The sequence below is a fragment of the Acanthochromis polyacanthus genome, chromosome 6 (genome assembly GCF_021347895.1).
Source record: "Acanthochromis polyacanthus isolate Apoly-LR-REF ecotype Palm Island chromosome 6, KAUST_Apoly_ChrSc, whole genome shotgun sequence".
NCBI lineage: Eukaryota > Metazoa > Chordata > Actinopteri > Pomacentridae > Acanthochromis > Acanthochromis polyacanthus.
The window spans coordinates 1,787,226-1,814,984 of record NC_067118.1 but is presented as its reverse complement, the minus strand read 5'-3'; the positions used below and the strand labels follow the sequence as shown (position 1 = coordinate 1,814,984).

The following is a 27,759-nucleotide window of genomic DNA, read 5'->3' as shown; positions in this document are numbered from 1 at the left end:
TATCTCTTGGTAAATTTTAAATTCTTGAGCAAATTTTATTTTACTGTTATTTATCATTTATTCTTATTTAAAGTTTCATTTTGCACTGAAAACGCTTCATATATTGTTCTCTTAAAAGTAGTGCAATAAAAATACAGATATTTTCTGTAACATGATGAACAACAGTGATTAATAATCGTGATTACAATATTGATCAAAATAATCATGATTTATCATTTTGGCCATAATCGTGCAGCCCTACTCAGAGTTGTGTTTTTAATGCTCCAAACCCTGATAACATGTTTGTGAGACTTTATGGTGGAAATGATTCAACTTTACTGGTTTGTTCTTTGTGTTTGTGCTGAACAAGTTTTTCAGAAGTTCATAAAAGAACGTTGAGGACAAAAGTTGACTCAGTGGTCTGTCATCACATCAGAATGTTTCCTGATGTTCATATTAATGATGTTCAGGTGTGATGTTGTCCAGTGATCAGTTTGGTTTGTGTAGCGTTTGACAGCAGACTGTAAATGTTGAGTGATGGAGGTGAAGCTGACAGCAGCAGGTCCACAGCAGAGACATCATCATCTTTCTACTTCAAATGTTCACTGAGCTCAACTCAGTCACAATATCCTGAATCCAGTAAAAACAGGACAGAAAATGTTCTCCTGATCCAGATGTTCTCCTGAGAACTTTGTGGAGTCAGATGTGGGATCAGATCACACTGACAGACTGTGGACAGTATGGAAGCCTGAATGGAACTCCATCTTCTGTCCTCCATCTGCAGATTCAACATTTACATTCTATAGATTTATATCAAATGATTCCAGATTCAAAGTGTGCAGGTGTGAGAGAGGCTGATGAGAATTCAGTTTCATGTCAAACACAGAGATGATCAGCTGAACCACTGATGTGTCCAAATGTTCTGCTTCAAATGCATGAAGGAAATCTAAAGTGTTTTTCATAATAACATGTTTTGTCATTTATGTCTCATAACAGACTTTATAACTGTGGACTCTCAGAGAGTCACTGTGAAGTCGTGGCCTCAGCTCTGAAGTCCAACCCCTCCCATCTGATAGAACTGAACCTGAGCTTGAACAACATGCAGGATTCAGGAGTGAAGCATCTTTGTGATGGACTGCAGAGTCCAAACTGTAAACTGGAGACTCTCAGGTCAGTTCACTGTCTGTTGATGCTTTTTCTATATATTCAGCTGCATGGAACTTTGGTGGACTTTGACTTGATTAGTGTCAGTCAGAAGCTGAAGCTGATGTTAGTGTGAGCTGATCTCATGAAGTGAATCCTTCGTTTTTGGGTCACTGTCAGTGTGGAGACCGGTGGCGTGGAGAGTAGAGTTCTGTAGCGTTATGTTGATTTTACTTGGATTTTAATGCAATAACTTTGATTAATTAGTTCCAGAAAAAATACCACATTAAAAAAATAATGCATTTAATTTAATCCCACCTTTCTGAGTTCCATAATTTCTGTCACACCAGAAACACTGAACCTAATGAACCTAAAGTCTGTTTTCCAGTCGTGAACAAGATGCACAGGAAGCAGAGTGAATCAGCCACAAGAAAGTTTGGTGAACAGTGATGGAAGACCAGACCTCATTGAGCTTGTTGGCTGGAAAATGTTCTTTTAAAAATCTTACCGATGGCAGCTTGGATAAAAGCGTAGTTTTAGTTTTCTGATCACTGCAGCACTTAAAGTCGACAGATCACTTCAATGTAAAACATGTTGCTGTTAGCACCAGAGCTAACGTTAGCTATGACAGTCCTGGTACTGGCAAACAGTGTAGCCATCCCATAATAGACCACTTTTCAAGACATTGAAAGAGCTTGAGTGAACAAAAAATCTTCTAATGTTAAATGTAATTGCTCTAATGTCACTTTGAGTTTGCAGTAATCTGTGAATGTAGCAGACAGATGAAAAATGTAGATAAATGTGAATGAAACAAACATTTTTGTTTTTTAAGTTCACGTATATGTCTATTCATCTATTCAATTGTCAACCAAAATTTATTTGAAATTTAGTAAAATTTAATTTTAACTTTACTTATTGTGTCAGATAGTTATTTGACAAAAATGCCATAAATGGAGATTAAACAATCACAAAGCCTCTAATTAATTAACTGTCTTATTGTCGTCCCACCACTAATTTGACTCCATTATTGTTTAAGTTGAGGTTTAAAAGAAATATTTTAACTGCTGCTGTGTAAAGGAAATACTGCTGTTAAAAAGTACCTTGTTTGTTTAAAGTGTTTGCAAACCAAATCTTATTGCATTTTTGTTCATAAAGCAGGACTATTTTTGTTTGTCAAGTGACGTGAACCAGAGTTCTGTTTTGACTTTTGCTGCTCATTACAGCAGGGCCGTGCAGAGGCCTTTGGAGGGGCAGGTGCTCCAAGTTTAAAGGGGGCACATGGAGCATGAATGTGAAACACCGTACAGAAACATACCTGATAATTCCAGCTGAATTGTAGGAACCCATATTCATGTAGAATATAACATGGAAGCAGTGGAACAATGGTTAAGTCTCTGGACTGCTGATTGGAAGGTCAGTAGTTTAAACCCTCATATGGCCACCATCAAGTCCTTCAAATTGTTATTTTAAAGTTGAATTTAGATCCCCATTAGACACTGGACTGTTTAACTGTGGCTACTCTTCCTGGAGTCCTTGCTTTTAAATTTCATTCCTTTTCCAGACATTTACTGTATAGACATGGATTTGCTCCATGATGCTGATTTATAATCTGCCCTTTATTATTCATAGTGCTAATAATAAAGTTAAAAAAAGAAACATAAATCATGTATTTAAATGTGTTTGTGCTTTTATTCAGTTTGACTATCCACTTTGCACAAGACAGCAAAGGTATAAAAGTTCTATATTTTATATTTATGCATTTTATATTTGTCTATATATACAAATGTTATAAATAAGTTAGTTAGTTAGTTAATAGTTTATTTCAGGCAATGACTTTCAGACAACATGATTTCAATGCAGGTATCATTTACACAACAGTAACTGGACAGGTAATACATGTGCTCACATAACACACATAGAATGCCTGAAAGGGAGTGGGAAGAAGCAAACTTATTTAATCCCACCCCCTTTTCCATAAATTATAGACATAATATCAATGTCGCTTCCTGTTCATTTCTGTAACATAAACTCAAAACAACGTGAATACAATGATGATGATGAAAGGATGCAGTTGTTGTGCAGCAGCTGGATGCAGGCAGCAGGTGTATTAGAGAAGGTGGAGGCTCAGGCTGGATGCTACAATTAAGGTGAAGTCAGTAGAGCTCATGGTCCCACTGGGACTTTTTAAAGTGTTTCAAAAGGAGGATTTGCTGGATGCACAGAAGAAAGTAGTTCCAGCAGCAGGAATGTGAATGTCCTGTTTCCAACCTGTCAGACTGAAATCCATCAACAGAAAGTTTCTCTAGAGTGACATGTTTTAGTCTGTATTTGATTTTGAACTGACTCAGGCAGACTGAGGTTTGTTTTAGAGAGATGACTCTGTTTGACATTGAGAACATTACTGAAGTCAAAGTACATCTAGATAAGACATCCCCGACTATTCAGTTAACATCTCTGATTATCAGAAATAAACATCAACATAATTCACTACTTAACATTTGTCTCTCTATTAATGACCAATAATACTGACAGTCAGATAACAGATGTGAGTAATAGTCTGTACTGTTTATTTCAGAATATACTGTAGAGGTTCTGGTCCAGGTTTTATCACAGCATCATTTCATCACAACATGTTGAGTATTTGACAGTTTTCACTGAAGTTCTTTTTACATGAGGAGCTTCTGAAAGTGGTTTTATATGATCAGACAAACAGCTTTTAGCTGATTATTCTCACTCTTCTTTAGAGTTTAGAATAGCATCTGTATTATCTCTGATGTTAAATATTATCAGCTGTTTATGAAGTTTTCTCGAATTTCTCTGTATTTCTTCTCTTTGTAAATTGTGTCTGTTGACAGACCGCAAAATGTGTTGAACTGAATCATGGAGCATTTTATTGACCTGAACTCAGCTGTTGATTTTCTAGAGGGAAGTGGTGTTCCAGAATCCAGATGTGACATCTTTCCTGATGTTCAGTTCCTCAGAGAGAAACTCTGGTGTTTTGTGTCTTGTTGCTGCAGAGAAGAGTGGTATCAGGAAATGCTCAGAGGTGTGAATATATCAGAGCAGAATGGTAGAAGTCAGACTGTTTCCAGAGATCTGATTCACACAAAGCTCAGAGTTAGGGCTGCACAATTAATCGAATTTTGATCGCGATCACGATTTTGGCTGCCACAATTAAATTAACCTGATCGTTGGTGATATTTACATTTAAAATGTGGGCTATGGTGCATATCTTATCAAGCGCCTTGTCAACCAGTAGTCAGCCAACCACCAGGAGGCGAACACATGGTTAAGGCTTCATTAAGCTGCCTAAAGAACAAGCGAGCGCCCCCTGCAGGCAGCGGCAGCCTCAAATCACTCAGTGGACTGGGCTGATGAGAGCGAGTCATGTCTAGAGAAGAAAGTACAGCAGCAGTTGGAGATGAGGAGCATCATGGTGAGGAGCTAGTGCCTCCAAACGGATCAGCATCCATCGTCTGGACTTGTTTCGGATTCAGGGCAAGTGACGTTAAACAAGAACAAGTCATATGTAAAGAGTGTAGCAGAGTTGTGTCTGCCCCGCACAGTAACACAACTAATCTATTTAACCATCTGAAAAAACATCACAAACGCAAATACGAGGAATGCATGAAGGCTAAAGCTAACGTTGATTCACAAAATCCCCGTCCGTGTCCAGCGGCAACCCAGACAACCATTACAGCGACCCTGCATCGGGCAACACCGTATCAGCTACCTCCCAAACACACACAGAGATAACGGACGCAATATGGTTTTATTTGGCCAAAGACATGTGTCCAATAAATACAGTGAGCAACGAGGGCTTCAGAAAAATAGTCAAAACACAGGACAATAAATATGTGATCCCCTCACGCAATTATTTCTCCAAAGTGTAATTGTTTCCATTGAGTTGCACTTTGTGATTGCACTCTGAAGAGCACTTTTTTTCAGTTATCTCTTGGTAAATTTTAAATTCTTGAGCAAATTTTATTTTACTATTATTTATCATTTATTCTTATTTAAAGTTTCATTTTGCACTGAAAACGCTTCATATATTGTTCTCTTAAAAGTAGTGCAATAAAAATACAGATATTTTCTGTAACATGATGAACAACAGTGATTAATAATCGTGATTACAATATTGATCAAAATAATCATGATTATCATTTTGGCCATAATCGTGCAGCCCTACTCAGAGTTGTGTTTTTAATGCTCCAAACCCTGATAACATGTTTGTGAGACTTTATGGTGGAAATGATTCAACTTTACTGGTTTGTTCTTTGTGTTTGTGCTGAACAAGTTTTTCAGAAGTTCATAAAAGAACGTTGAGGACAAAAGTTGACTCAGTGGTCTGTCATCACATCAGAATGTTTCCTGATGTTCATATTAATGATGTTCAGGTGTGATGTTGTCCAGTGATCAGTTTGGTTTGTGTAGCGTTTGACAGCAGACTGTAAATGTTGAGTGATGGAGGTGAAGCTGACAGCAGCAGGTCCACAGCAGAGACATCATCATCTTTCTACTTCAAATGTTCACTGAGCTCAACTCAGTCACAATATCCTGAATCCAGTAAAAACAGGACAGAAAATGTTCTCCTGATCCAGATGTTCTCCCGAGAACTTTGTGGAGTCAGATGTGGGATCAGATCACACTGACAGACTGTGGACAGTATGGAAGCCTGAATGGAACTCCATCTTCTGTCCTCCATCTGCAGATTCAACATTTACATTCTATAGATTTATATCAAATGATTCCAGATTCAAAATGTGCAGGTGTGAGAGAGGCTGATGAGAATTCAGTTTCATGTCAAACACAGAGAAGATCAGCTGAACCACTGATGTGTCCAAATGTTCTGCTTCAAATGCATGAAGGAAATCTAAAGTGTTTTTCATAATAACATGTTTTGTCATTTATGTCTCATAACAGACTTTCTAACTGTGGACTCTCAGAGAGTCACTGTGAAGTCGTGGCCTCAGCTCTGAAGTCCAACCCCTCCCATCTGATAGACCTGGACCTGGACTGGAACAAGCTGCAGGATTCAGGAGTGAAGCATCTTTGTGATGGACTGCAGAGTCCAAACTGTAAACTGGAGACTCTCAGGTCAGTTCACTGTCTGTAGATGCTTTTTCTATATATTCAGCTACATGGAACTTTGGTGGACTTTGACTTGATTAGTGTCAGTCAGAAGCTGAAGCTGATGTTAGTGTGAGCTGATCTCATGAAGTGAATCCTTCGTTTTTGGGTCACTGTCAGTGTGGAGACCGGTGGCGTGGAGAGTAGAGTTCTGTAGCGTTATGTTGATTTTACTTGGATTTTAATGCAATAACTTTGATTAATGAGTTACAGAAAAAATAACACATAAAAAATAATGCATTTAATTTAATCCCACCTTTCTGAGTTCCATAATTTCTGTCACACCAGAAACACTGAACCTAATGAACCTAAAGTCTGTTTTCCAGTCGTGAACAAGATGCACAGGAAGCAGAGTGAATCAGCCACAAGAAAGTTTGGTGAACAGTGATGGAAGACCAGACCTCATTGAGCTTGTTGGCTGGAAAATGTTCTTTTAAAAATCTTACCGATGGCAGCTTGGATAAAAGCGTAGTTTTAGTTTTCTGATCACTGCAGCACTTAAAGTCGACAGATCACTTCAATGTAAAACATGTTGCTGTTAGCACCAGAGCTAACGTTAGCTATGACAGTCCTGGTACCGGCAAACAGTGTAGCCATCCCATAATAGACCACTTTTCAAGACATTGAAAGAGCTTGAGTGAACAAAAAATCTTCTAATGTTAAATGTAATTGCTCTAATGTCACTTTGAGTTTGCAGTAATCTGTGAATGTAGCAGACAGATGAAAAATGTAGATAAATGTAAATGAAACAAACATTTTAGTTTTTTAAGTTCACGTATTTGTCTATTCATCTGTTCAATTGTCAACCCAAATTTATTTGAAATTTTGTAAAATTTAATTTTAACTTTACTTATTTTGTCAGATAGTTATTTGACAAAAATGCCATAAATGGAGATTAAACAATCACAAAGCCTCTAATTAATTAATTGTCTTATTGTCGTCCCACCACTAATTTGACTACATTATTGTTTAAGTTGAGGTTTAAAAGAAATATTTTAACTGCTGCTGTGTAAAGGAAATACTGCTGTTAAAAAGTACCTTATTTGTTTAAAGTGTTTGCAAACCAAATCTTATTGCATTTTGTTCATAAAGCGGGACTATTTTTGTTTGTCAAGTGACGTGAACCAGAGTTCTGTTTTGACTTTTGCTGCTCATTACAGCAGGGCCGTGCAGAGGCCTTTGGAGGGGCAGGTGCTCCAAGTTTAAAGGGGGCACATGGAGCATGAATGTGAAACACCGTACAGAAACATACCTGATAATTCTGGCTGAATTGTAGGAACCCATATTCATGTAGAATATAACATGGAAGCAGTGGAACAATGGTTAAGTCTCTGGACTGCTGATTGGAAGGTCAGTAGTTCAAACCCTCATATGGCCACCATCAAGTCCTTCAAATTGTTATTTTAAAGTTGAATTTAGATCCCCATTAGACACTGGACTGTTTAACTGTGGCTACTCTTCCTGGAGTCCTTGCTTTTAAATTTCATTCCTTTTCCAGACATTTACTGTATAGACATGGATTTGCTCCATGATGCTGATTTATAATCTGCCCTTTATTATTCATAGTGCTAATAATAAAGTTAAAAAATAAACATAAATCATGTATTTAAATGTGTTTGTGCTTTTATTCAGTTTTATTATCCACTTTGCACAAGACAGCAAAGGTATAAAAGTTCTATATTTTATATTTATGCATATTATATTGAATTTGTCTATATATACAAATGTTATAAACAAGTCCTGATATCTTTAAATGAGAGGTTGACAAAATCACAATTCAAATTCTTCTATTTATTATTGTTATTGTATTTTTACTGCAATAGTCCAAAATGATGTGAAAATTCATGTCCATAGTTTTAGTGAAATAAATAACCTCTGCCTCATTACCTCTAGAAACAGGAAACACACTGCAGCTCACTGACAGTAAAATAATACATCTCTCTGATGCACTTTGCCCATGACAACAGAAACATAGAGAAAGAAAAAGAAGCCTGGCATACTTTATCCTCTCAGCACTGTGTGGTTAACTAGCAGCTAGAACTGATGAGAGGTGTGTTAGAGTCAGACACACACACAGGATGCTCACTTCACTTCATCAGTCATCTTGCTAAAATACACCGTACTCAAAGGAATAACGCTGCAGAACCTCCTCACTGGACCATCAGGACCATCAGTTGTTGAAGTCCTCCCTCGGGTCTCTGGTTTCTAGACGAGCAGCGCTGAGCTCAGGACACGTCAGAGAGAGACGTAGATCATGTGACTGTGGAGGGGAGATCTGAGTTATTAGTATTTTTGTTTTATTTAATATTTTGGGCCTCAAATACTTTTTTACACACACACACACACACACACACACACACACACACACACACACACACACACACACATGTTTGTACTTCTATCTTAGTGAGGACATCCATAGGCGTAATGCATTTCCGAGGGCCTTACCCTAACCTTAACCATCACAACTGATTGCCTAACCCTAATCCTTACCCTAACCCTAACCAAACCTCAATTCATACCTGTTCTCTAAAAACAAGTCTTCACCCTCAAACATGGCTGTTTCAAAGTGAGGACCGGCCAAAATGTCCTCACTTTGTAAAAATGTCCTCACTTTGTAAAAATGTCCTCACTTTGATAGTTAAATGCAGAAAATGGTAATCACCATGTAGCAAGTACAAGAACACACACACACACACACACACACACACACACACACACACACTTACAAATAGAAAACTAAATTAAATAAAATCAAATAGAATTTAAAAAATACAACTTTGACAAAAGGGGCAGGTGCTTCAGCCCCCCCACCCCCCACCTCTGCACATCCCTGCATTACAGCTTGATGTGTGGACATGAATAGGTGGATGAATGTTGTGCTGACATGTGGATGATGTGTGTAGAAGGCTGACATGATGATGATCCACAATAACAGAAGGACAAAGTCACTCTGCTGCTTTTAGAGAAAAGCTGATTGATGAGGACAAAGTAATGTTGATCTGCACATTCAGAACCTGAACACATCTGATGGATCATCAATGATTTTATACACATCTTTTATTCTTTATTCAGATTGGAGTTCTGCAGGTTGTCAGAGATCAGCTGTGATTCTCTGGTCTCAGCTCTGAAGTCCAACCCCTCCCATCTGGAACATCTGGACCTGAGCTACAACAACCTGAAGGATTCATCAGTGAAACATCTGAGTGGTTTTCTGGAGAGTCCAGACTGCATCCTGAAGTATCTGGGGTCAGACATCATGTTTTCTTTGTGTGCTGAGATGAATGTGATGTAAAGTTGTGGTGACTCTAAACTGCAGCCATCAGGCTGATGTTCTACTGATCCACACTGAGGATCTTCATGGTAACGTCTGTTTTCTTCTTCTCTGCTTTAGTCCTTGGACTGTGGCAGAGAAATGTTGAGCTGCACATTTCAAAGCTGAATAAAAGCAGAAAAATCCTCCAGTGAATAATTGACTGTGAAACTCTGACACACGTGATCTTCAGCTCATATCTGACCTCATGTTTCTCTTTCATTCAAAGTGACAGCAGCAACTAGCAGCTGTTTTTATTCCTGATGAAGCTTTCAGGTGTTTCACTGGTTTAGTTTATCAAATGTTGTAAACAGTTTGTCAGAGTTGAAGGTGACGTCTTCAAATGTCTGGTTTTGTTCCAGCAACAGTCCAGAAGCACAAATATTCAGTTTAATGTGACAGAAAACAGAGAGTGTTGACAGTGGACAAAGTGGAAGCAGTTTGATGTTTTTACTGGATAAATGACTGAAACCAGGATGTAAATGTTTGAAAGCTTTTGTTGATGGACTCATCAAACAGTGGACTGATAGTTTGAGCTGTAATTGAAGCAGTTTTTCATCCTGAGAGACAGAAACTAATATTCAGCATCTGCTGGTTCAACACTTGGATGAAGCCATGTGATGTTTGAGAAAGTGAAATGTTGAAATCCAAGATGCAGCCGTTTGATTTATCTGCTGATGAAACATGAAGCTGATCCATCAGTTGTTGAATGAGCAGAAAATCCAGCAGCAAAAGTTGTGACAGTTGATGAAGAGTTGAAGTCATTTATCAGGAGCAATGGGAACATTTCCTGCTTCACTTTCTGCTGATTTTCTTCTTTTCTCTGGTTTGAGTCATTAAAAGTGAAGATGTTTGTGTTTGAGAAAAGAGTTTGAAGACGTCACCTGGTCCTCTGAAAACTGTGATGGACACTTTCCACTATCAGTGACAGATGGATGAAGAATGAAATGATGTGAATGTAGAGTCCTGATGGAAACGTCTCCATGGTTCCACAACATGAAGATATTTTAGAGTCTGGAGCCTCATTTTGTCCACGTTTCCTTCTTGTGTGTTTGTGTGACTGTGAGCAGAAAGTGAAATAAATGTCAGAGTGTTTTTCCTTGTGTTTGTTGCTCAGCATGAGTTTGTGTGGATGGAGCCACTGGTGGAGCTGCAGAGTTTCAGAGCTGAAGTCACTCCGTCTTTATTGAAGCAGCAGCATGTTGTCATTAATATTAATGAGAGCTCTTCTTCACTGCTTCTGTTGGACTGTTTGAAGCTGCATCCTGTTGGCTTCAGCTGTTTGGAGTTTCCATTTTGTAAACTTGGACATTCTGAAGCTTCTTCAGCTCTGAACTCATGATGAAACTCTGAATGATTTCAAGCAGGAACTTTGTCTCCTCAACTCACATCTTTTATTCTTTATTCAGATTGGAGTACTGCAGTTTGTCAGAGATCAGCTGTGATTCTCTGGTCTCAGCTCTGAAGTCCAACCCCTCCCATCTGGAACATCTGGACCTGAGTGGAAACAACCTGAAGGATTCAGGAGTGAAACATCTGTTAGATCTTGTGGAGAGTCCAGACTGCAGCCTGAAGACTCTGAGGTCAGTAGAAGGTTCCATCAGTCTCTGCTGCTTCCAGCAGTTTTCTACTAAACTCAGTCAGTATCAAAGCAAAGATCCAGTGTCTCCTGTAAACCTGCAGCTTCTCAGTGAAGCTGTGAGAGCAGAATGGAGACAGAAACACAGAGACAGCAGTCAGACAATCAGAGGAGCCACAAGCTTGTTGTCATGGTGTGTTTAGCCACATGTCCACTGGATGTGATTTTCTTGCATGTAAACGAACTGCATCTGAAAATCACACTCATGGTGGACGTCACTAGAGAGCCACAAAATTGTCACATGACAATGTTTGAGCTTCAGTGAACAGCTGCTGCACAGCTTATTTCTCACCTCAGATGCTTTCAGAAATACTTTTTGCTGAAGATTTTTATAATAAAAGACAAAGTTTGCCACCAAGCCGCTGTGTTTTTCCGACTTGTCTGCTGGACCATCAAGCTGAAAGCTCGGTCACATGACCACGTAGTGATCAGCTGTTGCTCGAGTGCTGTCATGTGACAATGTTGTGCTCTGCTACTGACCGCCCACCATGAGAGTGATTTTTAGATGTGTCGCGTTCACATGCAGGAAAATCACATCGAGTGGACACTCACCTTTAGGTTTCATGGTCCAGGGGCTGACCAATAGCAACAGATCTATCAACCAATCATGACATGTTTTTTTGTCTGTCATGATTTGTCTCGTTTCATCCAGTGGGTGTCCTGAGTAACACTAGACAGACAGACCAGATGCTAATTAGTTTTTCACACCTCTGTAATGCCCTCGGTGTGAAGTCTCATGCCCCTCTTGCCCCACACACCCACCCCCCAACCCCACATCAGGATCTGTTTACAGCAATTTACATCACAGACAAACCTGGAGTTCACAGCCTGTGAACTGCTGAAAACTGCCATGAACTTGGTAGGTTTTCTGTAATTCACAGGACTGATAGTCTGGCTTTTCATGCAGTGTGTGAGCTTGGAGCTCAGTGTGTTCACTCCAACACGTTAACATGAAGCTGCTGCTCTGAACACGACTGAAGTCCTGATGAGCTGCTGATCAAACTCATTGATCTCCTCTGCTCTTTCTTCTTCTCTCTGCAGATGGAAGTGATGCTGATCAGGACGGTGTTTGTGCTGAGAGGATGAAGTGTGTCCTGATGATCCAGATGTTGAAGCAGCAGCAGCTGGTGTGTAGAGACTCTGACTGGACCATGTTACTGCACTGTAAAACATCAGGAATTCATTCAGTCACATCAACTCATCTGTTCTAGTTTACTTTAGAGAAATACAGCAGTTTTACTAATTACTAATTATTTGAACTTAAAATGTCTCATTTTTCTTTTCAAACCACTTTAGAACTTAAAAACATGAATTTGTAGAACTTGAGGCATTTTTTCTTCAAATATTGAGTTGAATGAATGAGCAGCTCAGAGTTCACTCAACTCATGAAATTAAGTTCACAAGAAACAAAACAAACACAGATTTCCCCGTTAATGTTCACATGATACCATGACTGTAAAAAATGATCATTATTTTACAACCAGTTCTGTTTGTTTTGTTCAATTACAAACAATATCTAGTAAAATCCCAGAAAAGTATTAACTTCCATGTTCAACTGTAAATAATGTCCACATCAATAGGGTTAGGTATTTTAATAAATAGTCATTTGTTCTTTAACAACATTTTTACTTTATTTTAATCAGCAACAAGTCAGATTATTTTACAGATATTTGTCCTCATTTTAAAGACTATTTATGTTTATTAAAGATTGAAAATGAGAAATATTTTCACACTTAATTTATATTTTCATTTTGTTAAATTACAGATCATCTGGAATAAAATCACAGAAAAAATGTTCATTTATTCAGAATGTTTGCTGTAAAAAACTGATGAATAATGTGAACATTAAAATTCACTGTTTTAATAAATGTTCATTTGTTCTTTTATACCATTTAACTGTCACACTCTTGTTTATTGAACTTAAATCAGCAAAAAATATCATTTTTACAGAATCTGAAGGACAAACTATGTATATGTATACGATATATATTAATTATATTTGTACTGTTCTCCCTTAACGCCTTGCCAAAGTAAACAGCAAGATAACTCCTCTTCAATAAATCACACAGACGCTTGACTTGGTTCGAATCTTTATGGCCCAATGAAGTAGGGTAAAACTGCAACATAAAATACAGCACATTCAGAATGTAGCGTAAAAGTATGCTAGAACTAGCTAGCTTAGCTCAAATCAAATACAACACGGCTTATAACTGTATCTGTAACTTAAAACTCACCGACGATGCCTTCAAAGCTACCTTGAAACACTGGAAGGTATTTAACATTTTACTTTAACTGGAAAAGACTTATCAGAGCTGAGCCTCATGCTCCTGGCTCACAGCAAACCATGTCACAGAATGATGATGTCATATGAATTGTCAACAAGAGCCGATAGACAAAAGTGCTATGCTAACTTCTGCCAGTAGATGGCGACAAATGACCATGAATAAACTTAAATGAATTCACAGCAAATTGTTCGAGCAATTACAACATAAACAGAACAATATTAAAGGCAGAAATGATTCCAAAGCATTCCACTGTTTTATTTGACAGTTTTGCAGGATTTAGTTCAATTACAGATAATCTGTGTAAAATGATAAAAAAAGTGTTAATTTCTACAATTTTAGAATCTTTCTTTTTCCAACTAGTAAATTGTTGTTGTACAATGTGTGACCAATAAAAATGACTGTTTTCCTGTTTTCACCTCAACAACAACTATTCCAATAAGTGACAGATGTTTTCTGTCATTTTCTCACTTTCTCCACTTCTTAAATGTTGTGTTTCTCTCTTCAAACATTTCCTCTGGCCTCCTTGCTGCCAGATGTTCACCGTTCCTTTCCACATATTTTTTCCAGTGTGGAGGTTGATGTCAGGTTGCAGAGTGTGCAGTAAGTTTCAGGATGTTTGTTTCAGTGCAGGATTAGATTTGACTTTTCTTTCTATTTCCAGCTGCAGTCAAACTTGTTGATCTTCTCTACCTGCAGCACATTGAGCTGATGAGAACAAAGTGTCCTGGAAACATGTCAGCTGAAGCCTTGGTGTCCAGAGAGAGTTTAATGAAGCACATGTGAAGGATTTTTACAGCATCACGTAGAAATCCAGTTTAGTCCTCAAAGGTCCAGAAGCAGCTTGTTGAGCTCAGAGTTCATATTTAATGTCAACATCCTTTGACCTTTCTGAGCTCCACTAAATGTTTCTGCTACTTTCTCTCTTCTTCACCTTCAGCTGGTTCCTGGTGTGTAGAAGCTTCCAGATCAATAATATTCTTTGTCTTCTGAGCTGCTGCTGCTTCCTTGAAATCCCAGTGATGATTTTCATCTGGACTGAAATCCAGGACTGAGACGCCCCTCCAGGACTTTCCAGGAAGGATTCCTGAAGCAGGCTTTGGTGGACGTTTGCTTTGGATGCTGGTCCTGCTGAAAGTCCAGTGAGCTTCAGTTTCCTCACATTGTTCTTCTAAGTGTCCTGGTGTTGGAGAGAATCCATGATGCTGCTCACACGCTCCAGTTTAGCAGCTTCAAAGCCACCAACAGGACTGTTGATGCTGTTCTTCTGGTCCTTCTGCCTCCAGACGTTCTGCCCAAACAGTCCACTTTAGTCTCATCAGTCCATCAGACTCCCACAACTCTGCTTTGTTCCACACATGAAGAGCTTGTTGTTGAGTGTTGTCAGACTTTATTTGCTGCCTTCATCAGGTCCTGCAGCTCTTTGTCACTTATCAGACTTTTTATCAGCTGCTGCTCTTAAACTTGTGCTTCCTCTTTGGAGGAATTTTTCTCTTTGTTCCACAAACAGGAAGGTTTTACAGCAGGTGTTACGGTTTGGGGCGAGAACAAACCCAAATGAGAGTCGCACAGAGCAGACGGCAGGCAGAGCGACAATTGAACAGGTTTTATTCACAAAAACTAACAAACTATAATGCCAACTATGAGCAGAAACTCCCAACCGGAGAGGGAGGGGGGAAGGCAGGATTGAGGGGACGACAGCCAGAGTGGAGGCATGTGCCGGCGCTCTGCAACTGGGGAAGCACGGCTGCAGCAACCAGGAATGACGCCGGTGTGGTGCCAAAGTAGTTCCCCCCCATAGAAAGTGTATCTCTTGCTGCAGGAGCGCGCATGCATTTGGAAGGGTGGAGCTATAATCCCATGTTTAGATATCAGCGTCGATTATGAATAAAACAAAACGTGGATTGTTCAAAGATGTTTGCTAATGCAGCACGTGACATTTCTACCTAAATAAATGCTTTTGCTGTACATTGCGTGTTGCCCAATGAATAATATCCCCAGCGCTGCCTAACAATGTCTTTTCCTTCTCCTTTTGTAGGAAAGCGTCATGTTGCTGGGCGATCAGCCTGCTAACTAAACGTAGGCTCAATACTCTCTGGGTGCTAGATTCAAATGTGCTGTAATTCATTGGTTAGGATCAATCTGTCCAACTTCTGATCCAGTAAAACCAACACCACTGTGAGCATTTGAACACACTGCCACACTCAATTCCACCTTTTTCACTGGAATTATAGACTCTGATGAATTTACTGCAGCACTGCCAACAACACTTGTTGCTGTAACTCACTTTCCTTTCCACAGGGTGTCTTATCTTCAGATATTTTTTTAATTCCCCCTCTGTTGATCATCAGAACTTCATAGCATTTATTCAGAAATTCTCAACACAGACAAATGATGATACAGGAGGATCTAGCAGAACATTTTTTGAGGGGGAGACACATAATTACAGCCTGATTGACTGCGTCTGCTAGAAAATGTACCCCCCTCTATATTCCTCAGGTACGGAAGAGTATTAGGGCCACCCATGAGAAAAAAATGAGAGGGGGTAGAATTTTTTTTCAGCATGAATTTTGAGAAAAAAGTCGAAATGTCGAGAATAAAGTCAAAATATAATGTCGAGAATAAAGTTGAAATGTCGAGAATAAAGTTGAAATGTCGAGAATAAAGTTGAAATGTCGAGAATAAAGTCAAAATATAATGTCGAGAATAAAGTTGAAATGTCGAGAATAAAGTTGAAATGTCGAGAATAAAGTCGAAATATAATGTCGAGAATAAAGTTGAATTAGGATGTCGAGAATAAAGTCAACCTTTTGGAGGTCTGCAGCCAGCTGCTCTCGCCTTTTGAGACTAACAACCAGCGCACTGCTTCTACAAAATGCCGTTCAGTCAGTTAGATGAACTAGTGAAATTATACTTCAGACTCGGCTTTAGTAATAAAGAAATACTTTCTCTTTTAGCCCACAGACATACTGTAGTGATAAGTGTTAGAACTTTGAAGAAATTGATGGGATGAAGTAATTGGCTATCACTTTGGGGTCATTGTTTGTTCTGTATGCCTCCATCCATACGACATAGCGACTAAAACCGTCAATACAGCCATTAATGGCAATTCCATATGGCTTCAATTTATCATACGAGTCCATGTTCCACAGCACATTGGGGCCTTTGTTGCAATAATCCCTGTGTCTCTCATAGCTCAGCGCATTGAGCTGTCGCTTGTGGTGTGAGTGGCGTGGCTTTGAAACCCAGTTGTAACATTTTGTGAATTTCTCTTTGGAGATTGATAAAGTATCTATCTATCTATCTATCTATCAAACGGCGCGCCCGCCTGAGCTCCACACCTTCAGGATCAAAGAACTTGATTAGCTGTCTTATTGTATCTTGTGATACAACATATCCCCTCTGAACTGCGCGCAGATGCAGCCATCGGTAGCCTTGCATTTGTCCATTACCCGCTATTTCAGCTTGCACGAATGAGGCCACCTCTTCCAACCGTGTGTGGTTTATCCTTCAGAACAGTCGCAGTTTTCGGAAAAGTCTCTTCAAAGTTCTAACACTTATCACTACAGTATGTCTGTGGGCTAAAAGAGAAAGTATTTCTTTATTACTAAAGCCGAGTCTGAAGTATAATTTCACTAGTTCATCTAACTGACTGAACGGCATTTTGTAGAAGCAGTGCGCTGGTTGTTAGTCTCAAAAGGCGAGAGCAGCTGGCTGCAGACCTCCAAAAGGTAGACTTTATTCTCGACATCCTAATTCAACTTTATTCTCGACATTATATTTCAACTTTATTCTCGACATTATATTTTGACTTTATTCTCGACATTTCGACTTTTTTCTCAAAATTCATGCTGAAAAAAAAAATTCTACCCCCTCTCATTTTTTTTTCTCACGGGTGGCCCTAATACTCTTCCGTACTCAGGTGATGTACCAACATCATGTGGTTTATTCTGCAGACATTTGTGGTCATGCACAACAAAACTTGTGACTTAGGACTAGTTTCATGAATCACAGCTAAAGTTATAGGGGGATACACATTATTTCAGCCTGATTGACTGCGCCTGCCAGAAAATGTATCCCTCCTCTATAATGAAAGTTTCTCAGGTGTCTACATGTGTAGAACACGTGATTCTTCAATCAATTCTGCAAATTACACAAGGTCAGCCTTCAGCATTTTGGAGCAGGTCGAGGATCGGCATCATCAATCTTGATTTTGTCAATTAAAAAGAGTTAGCAATGAATCCTACAGATTACAAACTCATTGTCCAATATGAAGCTAAAAAAAGAGTAACCCCTCAAAGTTCACCAAGACGGAAAACCAAAGTGGTGTGTGGGGCTAATGAGGCCAATGAAACCTTTGTGGATTTTCATGCAAGTCCCACTGGGGCAGACTGTGTCCAGACAGAAATGAGAGATGCTATCTCCAAAAGGTTTTATTGAGCGGGGATGTCAGTGGATATCAACAAGTGGGTAAGTCAGCCCTAAACTGAAACCACATGGAATTACTATGGAATAGGGTCATGGAAAAAAAAAACAGTTTCTCCTAAGTTCTTTTTTTATTTTGCTCAGATTCCATAATAAAAAATCCTCATGGTATTAAGTGTACATGTGCTTTTTTAAAAAGCGCTACTCAAGCATAATATGTCATCATCAGGTTTCCCAGTGTTCAGGTAAGCAGTGACTCTATTAAAAAGCACAGAATTCATTCCATCAAGGTGAGTTCAGTCCAAGAAGGCAAAAATGTTTTAAATCCATAGAAACCTCAGAAATATTTATCTCAGTACAAAAATGACAGAAAAGATGCTCTGAGTGCATTTTTTTATCACAAGTAGTTAGTCCTCAATGTTCTTCTAAATCAACATACAAGGCAGTATTCATTCATGCAGTTTGTTGAATAAAATGATAAGTTGCCCCAGCAGCTGTCCCAGCAGCCACAGTCCACCCAAATTCCATACGGCCATTACAGCCAGCAGAAACACCAACATATACCCAAGCTCTGACAGACAAATGGAACATTTTCTCTGTCACTTGCTTTTTTCCCTAAGTTAATTTTCTTCATCATTTTCTCATTATTCTGATAGATGTTAAGGATGCTTGGGCAGGAAAAGAAGTCCATGCCCTCCTCTCCAAAACTGGGGCATCCAAATGATATTACTGGGACATTAACAGAGTTGGTCCTGACATGGAGCTGGAAAAGCAGCTCTAATATTATTGAACTTTATTTTTGCTCTATAGATAGATCGGTTTTACAGCTTTACAAGTCATCTTTGAAACAGTCAATGTATTTTTAGAGTCAAAAAGTCTGATCTTATGTGCTTGAATTGTTCTTCCAGGTAATCAGTGCATATTTGGCTGTCATAGTGTGTGAACACAATCAGCAGAATCCTGCAAAAGCAGCATTCATTGATTCATTAGCTGTGACTGCAATGTGGCAGAAAAGGACTCAAAGAATCAAGGTATGCATTGGTATGATGAATGTTATGGATTTTCACTCACATTTCAATAGATTTGAAATGTAAAAGCTAAAAGGAAAGCTAATGCTTTCAGTATTTCAAATCCATGTTATAGTGGCTAAATGTCTACCAACAACAATAAAATCAAAAAGCCACTGAGGGCACCGGGCAGCGAATCTTACTCGGAGAGTTAAAGTGCGTGCAGGTACTGAGTCCATTGTCCAGCCAGAAAAAGTGCATTTTTAGGCAGGTTTTATTTTCAGCGCTAAAACGATGGTACAAAAGATGTTAAAACTTGGCCTGCTGCTGTCTAACTCCCAGGTAAAAAACCGTGTGTCCTCCCGGTGCGTTCTGTCACTGAGTGAATGCCCATTGATTAAATAGCTACACCTGTGTGCCCAAATAACCCATGACCTTCAAAATAAGAGTATATAACTAAAACTCAATATAACAAATATAACTCATACTAAATAAAGTATTCTAAACAAAATAACATAACAAATAAACATTATACAAAATAACAAATTACTGAATAGCTTCCACACATGTATTGTAAATCTTTATGTTTCATATGTCAGGAGATATTGTGCTTGAAACTGTTTAGTTGTAGGAATCCATATTTCTAATTGATTTTTAATGTGCAATTCATATTTGGATCAAATGATTCTATTTTATTATTCCATTCAATGTTAGATTAAACCCCTGGAGTATGACATTATTCTGGAAAATCACTGGACACTTTCAGTTAAAATATCAATAAAACATAAAAAGAGTCAATCTACTAATGCAGTACTTGGTATAAAATAGAGCAGGTGAAGAAATAATGTCTGATTGTTTTTTTCATGGAAACATACTTGTAGGTCATCTACCCACAAGAAAACAATCCTTGTACTTGGATTCTCTGGGGGAGTTGAAGGAAGCCATTAAAAAATGTTTGGACACAACAAGGTGAGGCTCCTTGTTTTAAAAGCATGCTAACAGACATGTCAACTATCGCTGCAAAACTGCTACACATTTATGGAAGATCAATGTAGAAATGATTCTTTTCTTTCTGTTGGGCTTTCATGAGAAAAAAAGGCTGTAATTGTTCAAGGTGGACATGCGGTACTGTACAACACACAAAACAATGTGACAGTACATGGTGTGGAGTCTTTGCACTGAAAGTATGTTTGCTTTGCAGAGCAATGTCATCATCCTCACATTTAGAAACTGGAACACGACTGTCCTTTTTTGAACCAAGACAAATAATATTGCACTTTTTTCAGATGTCTAAAAGTCAGAAGTTGTGAACTTCCAGCAGGTTAATATCTCTATATGGTGACAGATAAGCTCATAATTACTAAGAGGCACAGCTTAACGTTCTGTTCAAATGTCTTTTTCTGTTTGCACAATGTCTCTTGCAAAAGGAAGACACAAGTTTTTCTGCCACAAAAGAGGTGATAAACAGACACAGAGTGGAAATCACTGTTACTCTTCTCCTGGAAACTGCTCGGAGATATTTTGGTATTTCATAGACTTGTCCATAAAAATCCTGTCAAATGTTACAGTTCTAGTAAATACTACCTAAATATGAAGAAAGTTTGGATGCATGACAACATCACACATGCTCTTATTTTTTCTGTCCTCTTTGTTTTTTACCAGATGAGCTGACAGACAGATGTCACTTTTGTGGGGAACAGGAACATGAGTCAGTAACAGTCATCTCTAAATCTGAAATGGAATACTCTTTTGATCATGGGAATTGTCTTTAATGCTTATGTTAGATTCTTCTCTTATACCTAGGACTACTGTTTGATTTCTACCTTGGCTCCACTTGAAGTAATAATTGTTGAATTGATTCCAACAATAACACAACAATAACAATGTAGAGCTTCTTAAAGACGTCTTTTTTCAAACCTACATTCTGTGTCTTTCACATTCAGTGTGATGTTTGTTTGAGGTGCTTCCACTAAATGTGTGTTCAAGGCCCACCAGCAGAAGAGGATTTCATTTGTCTTGCTTGTTAAAGTCCTTAGCTGGATGTATAGTGTCTAGAGTGGTAACTGTTAAATAGCTGGACCGCTGTGTTAGTTGTGTTTGTTGTTTTTCTTATTTATCTTCAGCTGTATAGACTTTCTTTCCTTCAAACAAATGCTAAGTGATTGTGTTCTTCTTTATAGAAGTTATTGGTAAGTTGAGTAGGCATTGTTGTTTGAACTGAATAGTATTAAAGTGGATTACCTTTTTTTCTGCTGGATGTATCTTTTTTATGTAACAATACTTCCTTTTTTAAATTGTTGTATAAACTGAGCATTTCTCTCAAAGAGCTGATAGCAGCATATTATCCCAGCAGAACTCTCAGACTGCAGGCTTACTTGTTGTTCCCAGAATTTCTAAAAGTAGAATGGCAGGCAGAGCCTTCAGTCATCAGTTGCTTCTCCTGTGGAACCAACACCCCCCCACCATGAATATCTTTCCAACTTTACCAAACTGTGTTTTGTTTCCTGATGTCGCTGTCATTTCTTGGCTTCATGCTGTCATTTGCAAGCATTTCACCATAAATAACACAATTCTGTCTTGTCCTTCACTAAACCAAATTTAAGGGAACTCTGGAGGTGTAGCCGGAGTTGTTTTTAGGTACTGATGAATCTTCACCAGTTTAGCGTTTTTCAGACGTCGTTCCCGTCAGTAATTTTCTCACTGCACACAAAAATAATGAATCAGGATGAGGCAGCGAGCCAACCTGAAGAAAGCGTGGACAAAGGAGGTCTGGATGTGGCCATCGAAGGAGCAAAGGATTTCTGAGGAAAGAGCAAAAAAAAAGTGTTTTAACAATGTTTTATAGGTGGACTTGTGATTGTGTTCCTCTGATTTGATCCAGAATGTGAAAATCTAATGTTTCTAAGCTCACAGCCTCAGAGCAGACAAAGATCTCTGGCGTCCTCCTTATGGGGACGTGGACCCCAGGTTGGGAACCACTGATCTATCTGATCATGCATGTGTCCCATTGTGTGTTATATGTTCCTTGTTCTCCACCTTCCTCTTCTCCCATCCCTCCATCTCCCCTTCCTTCTACCTCTCTACCTCTTCTGTCCCTCTCAACCTGCTGGACAGCAGCAGATGGGTCCTCCCATATAAAGAGCTGGGTTCTGCTTTCAAGGTTTCCTGTTAAAAGGGAATTTTTTCTGACCACTGTCGCCTTAGGGTTTGCTCTGGGGGTTCAGGCATATGGGTTCTGTAAAGCGTCTTGAGACAATTTGATCTGTAATTAGTGCTATACAAATAAAATAAAATAAAATAGAATTGAATGAGTTTCCAGTGTTGAATGAATGAAATGATGAGTTGGTGTTTATTTAGATTGTAGGATCAATTACATCCTTGTTCTGTTTACTTTAAGTGCATACTGCAGTATACAGTAGGTACTAATTCTTATAGTATGCAAACATACTGCATGTTTTCCTGCACACTGTATAATCTGGTTTTATATAAATGAGAATGGAAGAGGAGAACCACACTCCTGTGACGGAGACGCTTGGAGATCCCAAAGAATGCATCAGTTTTAAACTGAGAAACAGCAACAACAAGGTTTATTCAGCCGTTTAAGGTCAAACAAGGACAATGAAGTAGATTTACAGTCACAGAGCAGGCAGCAGTTTGAGCTTTTAACCTGCAGGGGGCGTTTCACAGATATTCACCTCATGTTTTACAACTTTAAACATGTACAGGACAACACAGGCTTCTGTAACATCAGTATAAACACGAAAGAAAAATGCACAAATGTTCATTCCTCCCTGAAGCTGAAGTGCCTCAAATGTGCAAGAAAGTGAAGTGTTGGTGTAATTACTGTCACTGCCAGAAGGGGGAGACAAAGGTTCCACTGCAGGTTTAAACATGAGCAGTTCTGCAGACAAAAACCTTTTTTACTATCAGGACTCCAAAACCTGTCAGCAGCTCAGAAAGACGTGTTCTATTTGAAGAAAATGTAGAAATAAAAGTCAACAGAATGTCACCATTTCAGAGCCACACAACGGTAGAAAACAGACTGAAGCTGAATTCTAGACTTTAAACAGTCTGAGAACTGATCATGTGTGATGTGAACATCTGTGGGGAAAATGAACCAAATGTGAGATTAAAACTGTGACATTTAAATGTCAGGAATATGGAAATTCAACATGTAAATGGTTCAATATGTCTGCTATGTAGAGTCACCACTTTTTCTCTGGTGTTGGTAACACCTGTGGACACGTGGAAAATGTTTGCTTCCTGTTTTCTTCTCATTTTTTTTGAAAATAAATAAATTCAACTTTCATTTTTGTCTTTTTAATGATTTTCTATCATAACTGTCATTCTGCAAAGATAACATTTCTGAGTTCTCTCTCCTTCTTCATGTTGTTCTGTTTCCAAAGAGCTGCAGGACTTTAGATTGAAAAATGAAGCACAGTGAAGAAAAACATGACGGGACCAAAAACTAGACACAAACTGCTGCTTGGAGTTCACAGGTTTAATGACGTGCAACAACTTCACTCACAAATATTTAATTCTAGAAGATCTGCTGGACTGATTTCTCCACAAAAGCCCAGAAAAAGGTCAATGATGAATGTGAGAGTTCAGAAGTGAGTCCATGTGCAGCAGTGGCAGCTTGTTGTTCTTCTGGTTCCATCTAGAATTCATGGAAAACTGATCCTTGTTTTAACATCAGTTCACATCTGATTCCAGCATCATTTATTATCAGTGATAGAAAATGTTCCATAAATATGTAGAAAACCTGCTAAATATGTGATCAGCATGTGGATGAGTTGTTTTTATTGTGGCTTTGTGTCTGATTTCAGTCCTACTCTGCCCCCTGCAGGCTTCATTCATAATAACACCAAGTTAAACAGAGTCCAGCTGTTTTTTCTGCCATTCTTGTTGTTGAACACTTTGATCCCAGACAGTGTTGTGGATGTCGTCTGTGCACTAGTTTGAATGCAGGAGTTTCTACAGGGAAAGTGCAGCGTTTTCATGTTTCAGTGTTAAAGGAGGAGTGAAGTGAAGATGTTTCCACAGGAGGAGAACTGATCTGTCTGTCCTCTCTGATCTCAGACACTTGACTGCACTTCAGGAAGAAGATGAAGATGAAGAGGAGGAGTTTAGTTTGTTCAATCAGCTGCTTTCACAAACACTAATGAAGTTCATATTTACTGAGCTCTTTCTCCAGTTTTGGTCCCTGAAGGAGGCCTTGTAGGGGTTTGTGATGCACAGATCAGAGGTCAGCTCTTTATCCTTCTCATATCAGACACACAATCAACCCTCCCAGTCAGATCAGCTTTATTTCAATACAAGTACAGTCAGACTCAATAATCATCTTAATAATGAACCTGAAAGCTGAACTTAGAACTCGTTTCAAAGCCTCACTTTGAGTCTCTCACACCCAACTGGAAAACACAAAAACCAGTTGTGTTGGTTGTTGTATTCTGAGTTTTTATCTGAGTTCTCAGAGTTCTCAGCTGATTGACTTCAGATAAAGTCCTGACTTTAACATCCATGTAGACTCTGAGAATGAAGCCTCAACTCTGCATTCAGTTCACTGTTAGACTCTAAATCTAATCTTTTAATCACAGCCTCCATCTTGTTCTCACAGTGAGTTTTACTGATTTGTGTTTATTCAGAGCTCAGTCGTCTTTTTCTGTTTGACTGGGTAGATTTTATTGAGTTTGTTTGATTTTAAAGTCTGTTTGGATGTTTGTGGCCATATTTGCTTCAGTTTTGTGAAATGTTAGTTGGTTTATCTGTTCAATGTGTTTCTGGGAGCATGTCTAACAGAGAGAACTTGAACTAATGTGTACTGTGAGTTTCAGACGCTGTGGTTATAAAATCAGTATTTTAGCAGAGCTCCAGCTTGAACTGACTCTGACCTGACTGCTGCTTAACATGGAGTTTTAATGAGCTGCATTTTAGTCTCATACTTGTTCTGACAACAGAAACAGAAAATATATGATTGAGAACAGCTTTATTGGACACATGATAATCACAGTTCACCCTTGGTTTAACCCTCCTGTTGTCCTCATTTACAGGCACCAAAAAATATTGTTTCCTGTCTGAAAAAAATTCAAAAATTCAGCAATAAAATTCATCCAATATTTCTGAACACATGCAAAACCTTCAGGAAGAAAATTCCAATAATTCCTTAAAAGTTTTATTTTTAAAAAATCCCCCAAATATGGCAAAAAAAATGTCCAAAAAAAATCCTAAAAATATCTAAAATGATTCCATATATAATATTTTCTTTTAGAACATTCACTAAAAAATCAAACAAAATCCAGCGAAATTCATTTGATTTTTTCTGTGAATGTTCTAAGAAACATTTTTAACATTTCTTTTTTTCACCAAAAAATGTTCAAAGATTTCCCAAAAATGTTGAAAATGTGGACATCAGAAGTTTCACTGTGAAAATGTGCTTCCCCCCCACACACATTTTCAAGCTTTAAAATGAGTTAATTTTGACCTGCAGGACAACTCAAGGTTTCATCTTTACACAGCTAGAGACACATTACTGCAGCATTCATATAAATAAATGTTTTTCTGGTTCTCTTGAATGATTCCAGTTTCAGACTGAGTCACGTATCATCACTCTGAATTGTTTTACAGCTTTATAGAGCAGGACTTTGACCTGTAATAAACATTTAGTGCACAGCACAGTTCAGGAAAACATCTTTACAATTTTTCTCATTTGCTCAGACACATTCCTGGAAAGCTGCTCTCCTTTTCCCTAAACTGTGAACACAAAACCCAATTTTCAAGCTACATTCACAAAACCTCTGACTCTTCTTGCAAAACCAAACTTTCGCCCCAAAACAGTTCAATCTGTGCTCAAAACTGAACTTTTCTGTCAAATCATGCCTCAAGTCAATCTAAATTAAATACTGAGCAGTCACTAAACACGACATAGAAAAAATGAAAACACAACGCTCAGGACATGAAGCGGTAGAAATAAATGGTTATTTAGCCTAAATGCATGTTGCAAAACTAAATACCTGGGCATTTGTAACACTTGTACATAGAAAAAAGAATTTGCAAAAAACAGAAATGCTTTGCATTTACATGTAGCACTTGTACGTAAAAATACAGTTTTTCTCAATTGCTAAAACACTAAACTCTATTGTCTGAACCAAATTCTCAGTTGTCTGAACCCACTTATTGAATCAGTCACTCTTTTGGCTAAACCATAAGCCCTTTTCACCTGTTTAGACACACCTTGTCAACACATTGTCATTGTGATGCACCTGTGTTGCATAATGGTGAGCACAGGTGGCAAAAGTCAAACACAGTTAAAGCTCAGGCGTCACCGGTTGAACACAACAACTCAAAACTGATCACACTTGTGGCTAATGATGTGAGGGTACATATAAGCCAGAGCACTGGTTTGTGAGGCACTACAATGGACAGAAATCTAAGAAGAGGAGCATGGATACGGCATGACAGGGGTTTTTCCTCCGTTGCCTGTCCAGAGAAAATGTGTCCTGTGATGTAGATGAAGTCCTGTGGCCTGACCCAGTACGGAGAAATGATGCTGTGACAGAGTAATGCACTTCTGTTCTTTGTACTTCATTTGTAAATTTTTGTGCTTTATTTTTACATACAAGTGCTACATGTAAATGCACAGCATTTCTGTTTTTTTGCAAATTCTTTTTTCTATGTACAAGTGTTACAAATGCCCAGGTATTTAGTTTTGCAACATGCATTTAGCCTAAATAAACATTTATTTCTACAGCTTCATGTCCTGAGCGTTGTGTTTTCATTTTTTCTATGTAGTGTTTAGTGACTACTCAGTAGAGTATTTAATTTAGATTGACTTGAGGCATGATTTGACAGAAAAGTTCAGTTTTGAGCACAGATTGAACTGTTTTGGGGTGAAAGTTTGGTTTTGCAAGAAGAGTCAGAGGTTTTGTGAATGGAGCTTGAAAATTGGGTTTTGTGTTCACAGTTTAGGGAAAAGGAGAGCAGCTGTCCAGGAATGTGTCTTAGCAATGGAGAAAAACTGAAAAGCACAAAAATTTACAAATGAAGTCCAAAGAAAAGAAGTGCATTACGCTGCCACAGCATCATTTCTCCGTACTGAGTCAGGGCACAGGACTTCATCTACATCACAGGACACATTTTCTCTGGAAAGAAGGACCTCGTGTGTCTGATCCAGCCCTAACATGCATCAACAGAAACATCACCGCATGTCAAGACCACTGATGGCAAAAGATTTTACCAAACTATGTTAACTGTGGTTATAAAATCAGTATTTTAGCAGAGCTCCAGCTTGAACTGACTCTGACCTGACTGCTGCTTAACATGGAGTTTTAATGTGCTGCATTTTAGTCTCATACTTGTTCTGACAACAGAAACAGAAAATATATGATTGAGAACAGCTTTATTGGACACATGATAATCACAGTTCACCCTTGGTTTAACCCTCCTGTTGTCCTCATTTACAGGCACCAAAAAATATTGTTTCTTATCTGAAAAAAGCCAAAAATTCAGCAAAAAAATCATTCAAATTTCTGAACACATGCAAAACCTTCAGGAACAAAAATTACAATAATTCCTTAAAAGTTTTATTTAAAAAAAAAATACCCCAAATATGGCAAAAAAAATCTTCCAAAAAATCCTCAAAATATCTAAGGGGATTATATCAATATCAGTAAAATTTCTAATATTTGCTTTCAGAACATTCACAAAAAAATCAACCAAAATCCAGCGAAATTCGCTGGATTTTGGTTGATTTTTTTATGAATGTTCTAAAGAAACCTTTTTAACATTTCTTTTTTTCCACCAAAACTTTTTTATATGTTTTTTTTCTTCACATTTTCAAAC

At 38.3% G+C, this 27,759-nt stretch overlaps 1 protein-coding gene and 1 long non-coding RNA gene across 7 annotated transcripts in view; one reads left to right on the top strand and one right to left on the bottom strand.

Annotated features, from left to right (window-relative positions):
• The first annotated feature begins 1,033 nt into the window (after positions 1–1,033).
• Positions 1,034–21,962, top strand: LOC127534589 (ribonuclease inhibitor-like). 3 transcript variants are annotated; one of them, XR_007942755.1, is made up of 6 exons: positions 1,034–1,149; positions 6,046–6,219; positions 9,328–9,501; positions 10,975–11,148; positions 12,246–12,331; positions 21,556–21,962. XR_007942755.1 is itself a non-coding variant. In XM_051950182.1 (5 exons), the coding sequence occupies exons 1-5, from the start codon at positions 1,079–1,081 to the stop codon at positions 12,253–12,255; spliced, it is 603 nt and encodes a 200-aa protein (XP_051806142.1). In that variant the 5' UTR covers positions 1,034–1,078; the 3' UTR covers positions 12,256–14,420. The 3 variants fall into 3 exon arrangements, 1 of the variants encoding a protein (XP_051806142.1); XR_007942756.1 differs by lacking the exon at positions 21,556–21,962 and adding an exon at positions 14,427–15,378; XM_051950182.1 differs by lacking the exon at positions 21,556–21,962 and having other exon boundaries at positions 12,246–14,420.
• The window catches only part of LOC127534592 (uncharacterized), a 116,580-nt gene continuing 98,156 nt past the window's right edge, over positions 9,336–27,759 (bottom strand). Inside the window, exon 3 of one of the 4 annotated variants that reach the window (XR_007942760.1) lies at positions 9,336–9,430. This is a non-coding gene — a long non-coding RNA (uncharacterized LOC127534592). Of the gene's footprint in view, positions 9,431–10,972; positions 11,078–27,759 lie in introns of those variants that run through there. The other 3 variants (XR_007942761.1, XR_007942758.1, XR_007942759.1) reach the window with 3 other exon arrangements.